This window comes from Meles meles, unplaced genomic scaffold (assembly GCF_922984935.1).
Source record: "Meles meles unplaced genomic scaffold, mMelMel3.1 paternal haplotype, whole genome shotgun sequence".
Lineage (NCBI taxonomy): Eukaryota > Metazoa > Chordata > Mammalia > Carnivora > Mustelidae > Meles > Meles meles.
In genome coordinates, this window is record NW_025721250.1 from 85,896 (window position 1) to 99,444 (window position 13,549).

A 13,549-nucleotide genomic window follows, 5' to 3' on the forward strand; every position below is an offset into this window, starting at 1 on the left:
TCCCTCCCCACATGGTTACATCTCCTTTTGCCTGGGAGGCGTGGCCGGGCCGCTGGGGTGGCAGTGGCAGAGGGCCACTGAGGAGGAGCCGCCAGGGTTGAGGCGCGCACAGTCGCCAGCCCCTAGCAGGAGCGACACCGCCTCCCGCAGCCGCCGCAGCCTCCCCGGTCCCCAGGATCTCCATTTCAGCAGCGCGCGCCTCCCCCCGCCCGGCGTGGCCCCGGAGACTAGTCGTCGCCGGCCCCTGCCCGCCCCCAGCCCTCCCTCCCCTTCCACCATCTCAGCGAAAAGCCGGCCCGGGAGCCCTCGCGGACCGGCTTCCCACACTTCTCCCCGCGCATCCTCAGCCCTACCTCCGCCCGTCCTCAGCCGCTGGGCCTCTAGCTCCTGCCGCCGCCACCTGCGCCGCCGCTTTAGCCGCCGAAGCCGCCGGAGTCTGCGCCGCCCGCGCCGCTGCCGCCCTCTGTGCCGCCCCAGTCCTCTGCGCCAACGCCGCTGTCCTCGGCGCAGCCCCGCCTCCTGCACCGCCGCCCTCTGCGCCGCCACCGACGCCGCCATCCGTGCCGCGCTCTGGCCGCCGCCGTCCGCGCGCCCTCTACCCCCCCGCCGCCACCCGCGCCTCCCGCGGCCGCAGCCCAGAGGACTGCGGCGGCGGCGGCGCAGAGGATAGCGGTGGCGTCGTGGCGCAGGCGGCGGCTTTGGCAGCGGCGGCGTCGTGGGCGTCGGCGGCGCAGAGGGAGGTGTCGGTGGCGCAGAGGGCGTCGGCGGCGCAGAAGACGGCGGCGGCGCAGAGGCCTGCGGCGTCGGTGAAGCAGAGGACTGAGGCACTGGCGGCGCAGAGGGCGGCGGCGGCGGCGGTGCCTTCCCGGCGCAAAGGGCGGCGGCGTTGGCTGAGGAGGCAGCACAGAGGGCGGCGGTGCAGGGGGCGGTGCGGCGCAGAGGACTGAGGCGTTGGCGGCGCAGATGGCAGTGGCAGCGGCGCAGAGGATAGAGGCGGTGCAGAGGACGGCGGCATGGGCGGCGTTGGCGGTGCAGAGGGCCGCGGCGTCGGCGGCAGTGGCGGCTCAGAGGACACGGACGGCGGCGGAGGCGCGGATGGTGGCAGGAGCTCCATGCCCAGCGACCCAGGATTGGTGGAGGTAGGGCTGAGGTTGCGCGCGGAGAAGGGAGAAGTCGGGGGGGGGGGGTCCATGAGGACTCTCCAGCTCGGTGTTTCTTCTTCCAGCGGCGCCGGTTTCTGCACTCGGGGGAAGGGTGGGGGTACAGCCCATCTTTATTGTTGGGCGACAAGAAGAGCCCAACCATGTACTTGCTCAGAGCTGAGGTGGTGGAAGGGGAGGGAGGTCTGGGGGAGGGCAGGGGCCTGCAACAAATAGTCTCTGGGGCACCCCGGAGGCGGGGGGGCGGGAGGCGCGCGCTGCTAAAATGGAGATCCTGGGGAGGGGGGAGGTTGCAGTGGCGCCAGGCGGCGGGCGGTGTTGCTCCCAATCAGGGCTGGCGGCTCCTCCTCAGCGGTTCTCTGGAACTGCCACCGCCGCGGCCCAGCCACTCCTCCCAGGGAAAGGGAGATGTAACCATGTGGGGAGGGAGGGAGGGCGCTAGCCCACTCTCCGCCGCCATCCTCGAGCTGCCCCTACCCGCCCCCTCCAGATCTGGCCGGTGGCTCCCCTGCCGGGTCCCTCAGCCCACGCTCCAGTGCAGAAGTCCACCCGCTCTCTGCGACCAACGCGGCTTTTCCCGGGACGCCGCCATCGCCGCCGGCTGTGCGAGGTAGCACGGTCTGGGCCCAGAGCTTGTGGGGTGCCGGTGGGGACTCCCCGTGCACTCCCAGGTCCCTGTTTTGGTGCCTGGAAGGGGTGGGTGGGTGGTCGCCCAACGGGAGATTCCAAGCTTGTATGCCTAGGAAATTGGGATGGCTACCAACACCTGTGTTTTGCTGTTTTTCCATCCGTTCCTTGTCTCTTCCCTCCCCTTTCCCTGACTCAAGTCCTCTGAAGGCTAGAAAGACCAGCGAACCTGCTGCAGACAGAGGCTTTTGGGACTGGAGGGTCTGCACCTTCAGAAGCAGCGCTAAAGCTTTGAAATGCAGCCTCTGCTAAGCGACTGATGGCGCCTCCACCAGGTACTTGAAGATCTGGGTTAGCTTTTGTGGAAGGACTTTTGTTGCTTAAGGTGTAGGAGAGGGTGGAGCTTTTCCTTGAGACCCTCTTTCCAACTTGTTGAGGATGGCTTTTTTGCATTTGGGGGTGGTTGATGTGTGGTTTTGGTTGTGTGTATTTCGCGTTGGGTGCAAAGCGGTCCTATTCAGTGCGTGACTTAAGGGAGGGCATTTGTCCAGGTTTTGGTCTCATTTCTAATGGGCTGGGTTGGTTTGACCCTTGTATCCGTTGGGTTATTGGTATGGACTCAAAAAGAGAGGAAGTAGTGATTTTGCTGTGGATTGGAGGAGTTTAGACCTTTCCTTTTGGCCATGTGTAGAATGTTTTTAATTTGCCTGTCCTGAATTACTGGTTTCTTTTCCGAGCGATTTAGTGGTGGAGGAACAGTTATGCTGCTGGTTGTGCTTTTCCTGTCTGGAGCGGCAAATGTCTGTTCCTTTCTTGTGTTTGAGGATAAATGTTGGGGTTAGGTAAAGAAAGTGTATTTTTTTTTGGAAAGCTGAACTGTCAGTTTGTGTTTGTTTGCTTGTTTTCTGATGATCTTCTGCAGCGGGGTGATGGAGGACGATTCTGCCAAACGGTGAAATGAATAGACTGTTGAAGTGTTTTTGTGTTGAAAGTCTCATTACAGTGAAAAGCATGTTGAAAGAATTCCTTCTCCTTTGTGTGAGGGTAGTAAATGGCATCTGGTACCAGAAGGAGTTGAACTACCCCACGTTTAATGTTTAGATAGATTTGGAGAAAATGTCAAAGCTGATTTTGTAGCCTTCTGGTCATCTTTTCAGTGGAACCTGCAGTTTGTGTCCTTAATGTTGGAGTTTGACGTTAGGGTACTCTTGATGTCATTTCATAAGAAGGCATTGGGGTATATGGGTATGAGAGCTGGGGAGGGGTGCCTGCCCGGAAAAGAATCTCTGAAGATCGAGGTCGATTGCGAGAAAGTATCATTTCATCCGGTACTTGTTTTTGAATCGGTGGTGTTCCACTATGATGATTGTGTTGTGGCACTCCATAGTTCTCACTGGATGTTGTTCATTGACTACACGGATCCTGCCCGGGTTTCACTCCTTTATTTCTACCTGGGATTACCTCAGTTATTGGGTAACCTAAGGAATAGAATTCTGCGATGATTTGGTCCAATGACTGGTGGAGCAGTTCTGGGTCTTCCACTAACTCTTTCAATAAAGAGTGCTTTGAATGAAAGTGCTCAAGAAGTTGAAATATTTCTGCAGAAGTTTTTATAGCAAATTCATGTCCCTTTTTGTAGTAGGATAGCACAAATGTAGTTAAAATAAAAAGTGTTTCCTGGGAGCTGAATAGATTTTGTTTTGCTCTCTGAAACAGGGAATGCCATCAAATGGCATGAAAGTTTAGAAATGTTTTTGTTGTTTAAAGCAATAGTCATTGTGTTTTCTTTATGAGTCTTTTTTTAAAAAATTTTTTTAAGATTTTTTATTTATTTGACAGAGAGAAATCACAAGAGTGGCAGGCATGGAGAGAGGAAGGGAAGCAGGCTCTCCGCTGAGCAGAGAGCCCGATGCGGGACTCGATCCCAGGACCCTGAGATCATGACCCGAACCGAAGGCAGCGGCCTAACATGGTCTGGCAGAGGCCAGACCACTTTATTGTGGTTTTGATTTGAGTGTTCCCTTAGATGATGTTCAAGTAAATGAGTAGGAAACTCCTAAGAACTTGAGAACTTTACTGGTGAAGAGCAAAACCAAATTCAAGTTTACATCTAATGTGTTGCTGATGATAATTATCTTCTAATGAAATGCGTTTCAGTTTCTACATGTTTCTTTTTTTTTTAAGGTTTTTGGAGGTTTTTTTCATTTTATTTTTATTTTTTAAAGATTATTTCTTTATTTGACAGAGAGAGAGATCACAAGTAGGCAGAGAGGCAGGGGGAAGCAGGCTCCCTGCTGAGCAGAGAGCCCCATGCGGAACTCCATCCCGGGATCCTGAGATCATGACCTGAGCCGAAGGCAGTGGCCCAACCTACTGAGGCACCCAGGCGCCCAGTTTCTACATGTTTCTTACAAAAAATCTTACTTACCAACTTGTTGAAGGCACGTGGGAGGTTTTGATTTTAAAAACCATAGAAATGTTCGAGGTTTGTTCAAGAGTTACAGATTATGACAGTGATATTCCGATTTTTAACAAATTAATAAAGATGAAATATTTCAGGAACAGGATACTTCCCTGTTCTGTTTATGGGTTTTCGTGTAATTTTTTGAGGTGTCTCATTGAGTAGAATGTGATCACAGATTTCCAAGATCTGAGGACTTAAAACTCTTAAAAGCCAGGAAAAATAAGCAGAGAATAAGCAAGTAACTAGAAAAGTAAAATAATTTCGGGCAGTGGCAAGTGTTTTGAGAAGTCAGAGCAGAATGTGGAACTACAGAGGGATGAGAACCTCTTCCTAAACAGCGTTAAGGTACATGTTTGTTTTGTTCAGCAACATGCAATCTCCTGTCTTCTGGGACAAAGGATAGTTACTTCTGTAGGTTATTACTGTAGGCTTTGCCATTTAGCTCCTTGGGTTGGGGATAATGTAAAGTTGAAACCTTTGTGTAGAGGCTAGTCTGCTTTTCTTTGGTTGCCTGCCGTGTACTGAGGGCAGGACAGCTAACTGGTCAGTGTATCCTGTTAGTTGCTGGGATGGGAAGTTTGAGTGACATACGTTCATCCTGTCCGTCTGTCGATGCTGAAGAAATTCCAAGATGAATAAAAACTATTTTGGTAAACGGCAGCTGTGTGAGGGAGTTGTCAGCACTAACTCAGTTGGTTAGAACGTCAGGTAATAGTGGACCCCTGAATGTCTCCTTTGCAGTCTGAACTGAAACATGCTGCAGTCTTTTGACTCTCAGTTTCTCTTTGGCTCTGTCACCAGGGCCTTTTTGGTTGTGGAGTCTTCGTCCCCATGGGGAGGTTCCTCCTCCTAGGACCCTGAGATCATGACCTGAGCCAGAATCAGGAGTTGGATGCTTAACCCACTGAACCATCCAGGCACCCCTTTAAGTAAACTTTTTGAACCGCAACATATATACAGAGATGTGCACAGATCCTAAGCCAAAGGCTTGAGGAACCTTCACAAGGGGAACACACCGTGTGCCTTGCACCCAGGACCCCAGAGTCCATGATAACCCTCTTGACGGTCACTTCTGCTGCTGTTCTTGACTTCCGTTGCTGGGGAGCTGTAGCGCACGTTCCTGAATTTGATGTAAGTGGAGTCATCCTGTTCGATGCACTCCTGGGCCTGCCTTATGGAGAGTCATCCGTGTTTGTGTGCGTGGTTCTGAGTTTACCAGTGCTGCTGTTTCAGCCTCAGACTGTTTTAGAGCTTCACTCTGTGTGTAGACCCTTACACATTTTAGAAATAGGATATCTCCTTGGTATCTTTTTATTACCTGCATCCTTGAACACAGGTATCTTCTTTGAACGGTAGTATAAATTCACACATCATTGGGTGTAAGGATCAAGCCTGGTTTGTGGAACTTTTCTACAGCCCATAAACAGAGTAAGCTTTTGCCTACTCAGTTGTAGTGTTTTATCAGTCATTGCTCTTTCAAGTCATTGGTAAAGTAGATAGAAAATGCCTGCTTTCAGGGAACCGAATAGATGTTGAAAAGGTGAGACAAAAAGGTCTTCAGTGGTGGGAGTCGCACTCATGGAATAAATGAGTCTGTGGGGGAGATAGTTGGTCTGTGTGGGTACACTGGGAAGGCCTTACTGAATCTGGGATTTATGATTCTTAGAGATCGTTTTTTGGGCAGGCGGATACAAGTTAGTTGTTTGTTCCCTCCTCCCTCCTTTTCGGCTTTTCCTTCACTTTAGAGATCATCAACACCTTTCCACTTCTCCCCACAGGCTGGTAACTCCCATTTACTGTATAATAACCATCACCAGCCTTATGTGTCCATGACCGAGGCAGGCAAATCCAACTCTCTCTGCTTACTTAGTCCACTGAAATGACCTGCTCATTCTCATTGCCTTTAAAATAAAGTCCAAATGCCAAGCATCGCAAGGGGCTTCTGATTCAGTCCTTTCGTGTTCCTCTAGGATTTCTGCAAGCAGACTGCCACCAAACCCCATCTGCCCTCCACATAGAGGGGGTGTGTGTTTCCTGCCAAACTGCTTGTGTCCTGCGCTTGGACCATGATACCTCATTTCCATACCTTCACACCTTCTCTTCCTCTGGATTTTCTCTGAAACGCTTTCCCTTGCTTCTGTGTCCTGCTTCACTACCATTTGGACTCCTAGATGTCTCAGGAAGCCTTTTCATCACTCCAGTCAGGTGTAGCTCATTTTCGTAACACTTGAATTGTACTTTTTTTTGCTTGCCTCACCCTCCAAATCATGTATAACTCATTTAACACTTGAACAGAAGTTTTATTTGATCACCTGTTATGTTTTACCTTTTTTCAGGGTAGGTAGGACCTTTTAAAAACAAAACAGAACAACCTAATGATTTTAATTTGAGAGAGGGAGGGAGGGTGGGGACAGAGAGAGAGAGAGAGAGTTGTAAGCAGTCTCCGTGCAGACTCTGAGCCCCACATGGGGCTCCATCTGATGACCCCGAGATCATGAGCGTCTGACCCTTAACTGATTTGAGCCAGACAGGTGCCCCCTGAGGGCAGGACCTCTCTTTTCACATCTTTATTTTTCTTAACCATGTAGTACAGTGCCTGTCACTGACTGGGGTGCAGTAAATGTATATACAATAGATGAAGACGAGTTTCAGTTGGAATATCCCTTCCATCCGTTTAAAAGTTTTATGGAATAAATAAGCTTTCATATTAGGGCTCGAATCCTGTGTGTGTAATGTTACTAGTAGAGTGGAAAGTTGTCTTTATGAAGTGTGTCCTTAAAAGTAATATACTTGTTTTTCTCGTTTTGTTGTTCTCGCCATGTGCTGGAAATTAATCCCAGAACTTGAGTCTTGGACGCTGTAGGCAGTGCATTGAAAGTACTTCCTGGAGTGGTTTGGAGCTTCAGAGTATGAGCACATTTACCTGAAGGTGAACTCTGATGATTCCTAATCCTTTTTGGTTGTCCATTTGGTTATTTAAGCGGCAAAGAAAGTCTTAAAAGTCTGCTAAGGAAGCAGAGATCAGTCATGTGCAGAATCAGTTTTGAGGAACTAGATGGGTGTGCATGTAACCTGGCGTCTAAAGGCAGGTTAAGAATGGGTGCAGAACACGTTAGGTATCGATGGAGGGGTTATGCTGTCCTTCGTGTAAGTTCTCTTGTCTTCATATACCTATAAGTTGGAAGTTGTACATGGAGTATATTCTGTTGAGGACTGTGGATTAATTCTGTTAAATTGAAGTCTTGACTCATTCACTTCATGTATTTAGCTTTAATTTCAGTTCTGTGCAGTGATTGACTGTCGTGTCCAAGAAGAATTGTCACTAAAGACAGTGCAAGAAATCTGCAGTGTTAGAAATTAGGAATAGTTGAAATCATAAGGTAAACAAGTGAAATTTTAATTTTTCAATAGGATTAGATAATGCTCTCTTTACCTCTTTTCTCATTAAGAAAAAACTATTTAAATGATCCTTCGGTTGAGAGAAGAAACTGGTAGATGGGATATGTTAAAAAAAAAATCTTACTTAAAACTTCATATTAAGAGCTTTCACAACACATTTTAAGATGAAGTTGCTTTTGCAGGGGACAGGAAATTAAAGGGGATGTAGGATGCCAATTTTATCAGCCCTTTAGTGGATCTTAAAATCTATCGAGTACTTGGTGGTTCGTCAGGGAGAAAATAAACCTGATGACCGCTTTCTGAGAATTGATGAGATTTCCTATATAGGGTAGAACGTTTATACAGTGTTCATTCTTTTCTAGAACTAAAAGTTGTTGAATATCATAAGTCTTCCAGAATATTTTAGGTTTTCAAGAAATAAAAATTCAGCTTAAAACGACCTTCAGTCGAAACCAAACCATTCTGGTTTGTCTTGGGGTGCCTGGTGGCTCAGTTGGTTAAGCATCTGCCTTTGGCTCAGGTCATGATCCTGAGGTCCTGGGATTGAGCCCTACATTGGGCTCCCTGCTCAGAAGGTCTTACTTGGAGGGAAATGGGACACTCACCCAGGTGGATAGGAAGTAGCTACCATAGTAACACCTCTTTGTAACCGGGTTAATACCCATGCATGTGTTCACTTCGAATTTCAAACTTTAATAAGCATGAAGGCTGGAGCTCTGTTTATCTGGTACTACCCAAGCCTCTTGTAAGTTTTTATCACACGAAGGAGAGAGATTATCAGCGCATTGGTAAAATTAAAAATAACATGTATTGGTAGGGTATTTTCCTGTATCATTCCATAGAGTCCCGATTCTCCTTTATTTTGGTTGTGAAAGTGGCAATACATGCTTAGAAGAAGGGGACAAAACAACATAAAGGTTTTTTATTTTTTATTTTATTTTTAAAATTTATTTTTATTATTTATAATATTTTATTTTTATTATTTATTATTATTATTATTATTATTTATTTTATTTTATTTTTATTTTTTATTCTGCCCATGCATAATTATTTTTATTTGACCAATTTATTTGTCTATTCCCTGGACCACAAATATTTGCTTAACTATAGTTTTCCAGATGCTGTTTAATATGCCAGTTCATTGAATTTTGAAAGTGCTGTAGGTTGTAGTTCCGTGTAGGAATGGAGGTATCAGGCAGAGTATGTTACAAACTAATTGAGTCTCTGGTTTGGAAGACATCAGTTCTGACCTGTTGGTTTCTTGTGGTTCATTTTGGTTTTTTCTTCTCTAAGGAAAATTTTTGTGATCACTTAATAGTTTTAGGGATTCCTTTTTGTAGGAAATAAAGCTAACATCCAGTTTCCGTTTTTCTTTCTTTCTTCCTTTTTTTTTGGTTGTTGTTTTGTTTTGTTTTGTTTTACTTTAGGGGAGAATGAAAATATGTCTTTGGAGTCTTAGTATCTGGGGTGTGATTAACGTTTCTGAAGGCCAGTTGGTAGCAATTCCTTTAAAAATATTTGTGGCTTGTGACCCAGCGTTTTAACTAGGAATTAGTGTTCTCTGCATATATCTTTTCCGTGTAAATATGTTTGTTGCATCATTATTATAACAAAAAATTAGCTGCCTGGCCGATGAACTCATTAAATGTTGGGAGTATGCTTCATGAGGGGCAGGTCTTTTGCTAAGACCACAACGGTCTGTGGCCCAAAAAGTGGAGTTTGATAGTAATTCTTGCTCCAAGTTAAAAACAAGCAAAACAGCCTACTAGAGGTCAGGGAATTGATACAAAACTATGCAATAGTTACAAATATTTTGCAACTCTTAAAAATGCCAGCTTTACTTGTAATACCGTAAAACTGGAAATAATCCAAATGTCCTTCAGTAGATGAGCGCTACATCCATACCAGATGGAATACTTCTCTGCAATTAAGAAGGAACAAACTCTGGATGCATACAACGACTGCTGTAGATTTCAAGGGCCTGATGCTGAGTGAAAAAAGCCAATCTATGCAGATCACACACTGTAGGCAGCCATTCACGTTTTTGTTATCACACAGTTAGATTAGCAGTCGCCAAGGGTTAGGGCTGATGAGGTTGGGACGGGGTGGGTGGTTGTGACTGGAAAGGGGTACTGAGAGGGAACGTTTTGTGTTGATGAAATCTGATCTTGATTGTGGTGGTTGTTACATGAACCTACACATGTGATAAAGTGACCTGAGATGGTACACATGCGTCCCAATGTCAGTTTCTTGGTTTTGATGCAACCCTGTCTGGGAAATGGGGTGCGTATTATATGGGACTTCATACTGTTTTTGCAACACCCTGTGAATCTGTAATTGTTTCAAAATAAAATGTGAAGTTTTAGAAAGAATATATAATAAAAAGAAATGTTCACAGTATTAGAATAAAAGAAGTTTCAAAGTGGTAAAGCATATGATCCCACTTTAATATTTCATATCACTTAATTTAGTATATTTACCTGGAAGTCATGAGGGATCCAAATATTCTGAGCAGTAGCGTGATGGATTCTTTGGATTCTTTTGTGTATGTGTATGCTTCTCTATAATTTCTGTGGTTTAGATGAGTTGGTATCACTTCTGTAGTTTGAAAAACAGTATTCATAATAAGTTCCAAAAATCTAAATCTGGAATGTTGAAATTTAAATAACCTTTACATTGAGATTGTAGAGTTTTGTTTATATTGGTTACACCAAGTTAGCATTTAAATAGCTATTAGCTGAGATGGGAGAGTATATTTATCCTCTACTACATGTTGTGTATGTAAACGTAAAGCTGTTTTTTGCTCTTGGTATTACAAATGTCCTGTATGATGTTCTGACTCCCCAGTGTTGTCCAAGGTAAGTCTATACATTGCAGGGCACATGAAATGTTAAGCTTCATTAACCACGGTGAGAAAGTAAAAAGCAGGCAGAATGATTATTTTAAAGATTCTATTTTATTTTTTGTCAGAGAGAGAGAGAGAGCGAGAGAGACAGAACGCACTCTCTCGTCCGAGAGCCTGTGCACACGTGCCCAAGAGCGTGGGACAGGGGCAGGCAGAGGAGACAGGACAGGCAGAAATGAGAAGCAGGCTCCCTGGTAAGCAAGGAGCTGGATGTGGAATTTGATCCCAGCACCCTGAGATCATGACCTGAGCTCAAGCTTAATTAACTGAGCCACTCAGGTGTCCTTTGGTGAAATCATTTTTAAGAAATTTAGTTTGTTTAATCAGTTATATCCAGAATATTATAGTTTCAGTATATAATCAGTATAAAATTGCAGTGAGATATTTTACATTCTTTTAATCATACTGTAATAAAAATCATGCTGATGTGGGAAACAGAGGCAGAAGAAAAATTGTTAAATTTCCTTACCTCCTGACAAGCCCTTAAAACAGGCAGAGTGACTCTCCTCTAGGGACTCAACTAACTCCACCTTAAGACTTTGCTAAGGACAAAGGGCAGTCCTAGCCTGTCCGACCCCCTACCCCTAACCAGGACCCTGTAAGTACTTTAACAAGTACTTTAACAATTCCTTTGGAAACTTTATCTCTAAACCTCCAAGATAGTGTTGACAATCACTCCCAAGCACCTCACCTACTGATAGAAAACTAAAGAGTCTCACTAAAAGGTTTTACTACTATTAATGACTAACCTTTTCCCCTCACAATAGCTAGCCCCTCTAGGTCCTAGAAAACTTGCTTCCAAAATTCCTTAGAGACTGACACCATCCCTAATCCCCTCCCCACCTAACAAGTATATAACAGAGCGCTCCTGACAACCCCAGGCAGCATCTCTTCCTGCCCACAGGTCCTGTCCCCGTGCTTTAATAAACCACCATTTTGCACCAGAGATGTCTCAAAAATTCGTTCTTGGTCGTCAGTTCCAGACCTCATCCCAGCAAACCTCACCTATGTTCTAGACGTTCATCATTTGGAGCCCAGTGTGGGGCTGTGGGTCTTTACATTTGGACTCTGAGCTTTGGTGCAAAATTGGTGAGTACTTTCTCGTTTCTTCCTTTACTCTCATTTCAGGGCTTTTCAAGGAGTGTGGTCTTATTGGAACACTTGCATGTCAATTGCTCAGGCTGTAATCCTCTAGCCCGTGGCTACCCCGCTGGGAGGAGAACATCTGACTTTGGCTGGAAGTTAGTACCCTGGCCAGAATGGTAATAAGACCCAGAAACTTGATGCCCTCTCTTTATTCCTGTTCTTACATAAAGTTGTCTTCCTTGGGCACAGGACAGCCACCTAAGTCACCAGGAAGGACAGCTGCCAATATTAAGACTCCTGTGTGAGGTTTCTTCCTGATTGATCTAATGTGATCCCTTCCACATGTGTGGTGTAGCCCTTCCTGCCCTTCCTGCCTTTCCTTCCCTCCACTGGGAGCCGACCGGAAGCAGTACCAAATTGAATTAAAATGCAACCGAGGATCTTTTCCTAGGGAAGTTGGCTATGAGGACCACATGTGTTGGAATGTCACATAGAACATGATGGATTTCAGTCTTTACTGTTTCATGTCAGTGTCTTCTACAAACTACTTAAAGCTAAGAAATTGGGTAATTTCCCCTTGCCAAACATTTTTATGTTTCCTGTGGGTTAAAAATGGCAGGGCAGTCATACAACTTTTACAGTATGGGATGGCACAATATCCTAGTCCATTCACCAGGCACCCATCTGTAGCCTAGGATGCGATGGGGAAGAGGAGGGACGCCAGCACCCCTCCAGGGCCTTTTATAGCACGTATGCCTTCCCGGGAAGTTAGAATGGTGATCAATAGCGATGTCTTGAGGGACACCTCTGGTCGCTTTTGACACAGGGGCGCCGCTGACATATCCTGCGTGGGATGCCACCCAGGCATCAGGGGAGATTTCGTAATGGACCTTCTTTACTTTTCTGGAGCATGGCCTCAGTAGGCTTCCTTAGGTCCCAAGGACTCTACCGTGGGGTGCCTTTTAACCCACTGGAAATAATTTGGATTGCAAAACTTAGGAAAGGACTGAGCTCCTGTAACACTGCATGGCCTCAGTGGGATCAATCAGTTAGATGTCCTCTGCAGGAGACAGAGTGAATGATCCTAGGGTGCCTTCATTGCTCATGCATAGGGCTTCATTGCTCTACACCAGGAGCCCGACCTAAGGGCCTTTTGCAGAATGTGTTTGCCTGAATGAGTTCGATAGTAAACTCCCTCCTGACATATTAGGTGATAATTACGTAAATAAGCCTTCTAGTAAAGCCAGGTTGCAGGGCCAGTCCTAGGAAAGAGGACTCTGACTTTATGTCTGTTTCTCCTAATAGTTGTGGGGATTCTCCTTTACTCATTTCCGTGTTAATGGCTATAATTGGAGCCAACTGGGGTTAGTCTAACTCGAGACAGAGACTTTGAGGAATATTCCCAGGCAGCTGCCAGTACTCCCTTTGTTTCGGGGAAATTCCCTGTCTTCTCTGGCCCTACGTGGACTGCTCAACCCCTCCTCCTTTCCTGGCGGGAAAACATGACTTCTGCCCCTCTGTTGGAGCTGTTGAGCTCTAATACCGGGAATCCTTTCTCTGCCTCCTGGCAGCGCTTTTTTTCTTCTGCCTCCCCCTTCGCCTGTTTCTGCACCAGCTTGGGTGTGGCCTGCATAACTGGCCTCTAGACCATCCTCGGTGCTTCCTGCACTATGGCTTCTTCTCTCTTCACTTTCAAGGAGGAAGAAAGCACCCCTGAACCTAACACCCCCCCCACTCCAGATCTTCCCACCAGTGTCTCAGGTAAACATTCAGAGTGGAGTGGGCCCAGGTGCCATGTAAATCATGGTTTATTAAAAAAAAATTGGAAGTCACATACAACAGAAAACCTACATCTGAAATGGAAAGGTCCATATCGGGTCATACTATGTACTCCCACTGCAGGAAAGC

At 46.2% G+C, this 13,549-nt stretch overlaps 1 protein-coding gene and 1 non-coding gene across 2 annotated transcripts in view; one reads left to right on the forward strand and one right to left on the reverse strand.

The window, feature by feature from the left end:
* Positions 1–1,305, reverse strand: part of LOC123936223 (sterile alpha motif domain-containing protein 1-like) — an 84,437-nt gene extending 83,132 nt beyond the window's left edge. The window contains exon 1 of the mRNA XM_045996892.1: positions 354–1,305. Within this exon, the coding sequence (XP_045852848.1) occupies positions 354–1,305 (952 nt within the window). The remainder of the gene's footprint in view (positions 1–353) is intronic.
* Positions 1,306–9,242: 7,937 nt separating this feature from the next.
* LOC123936225 lies at positions 9,243–9,393 on the forward strand. Its single transcript, XR_006817170.1, has one exon. It is a non-coding gene; the product is annotated as a small nucleolar RNA SNORA62/SNORA6 family (small nucleolar RNA).
* The last annotated feature ends 4,156 nt before the right edge of the window (positions 9,394–13,549 follow it).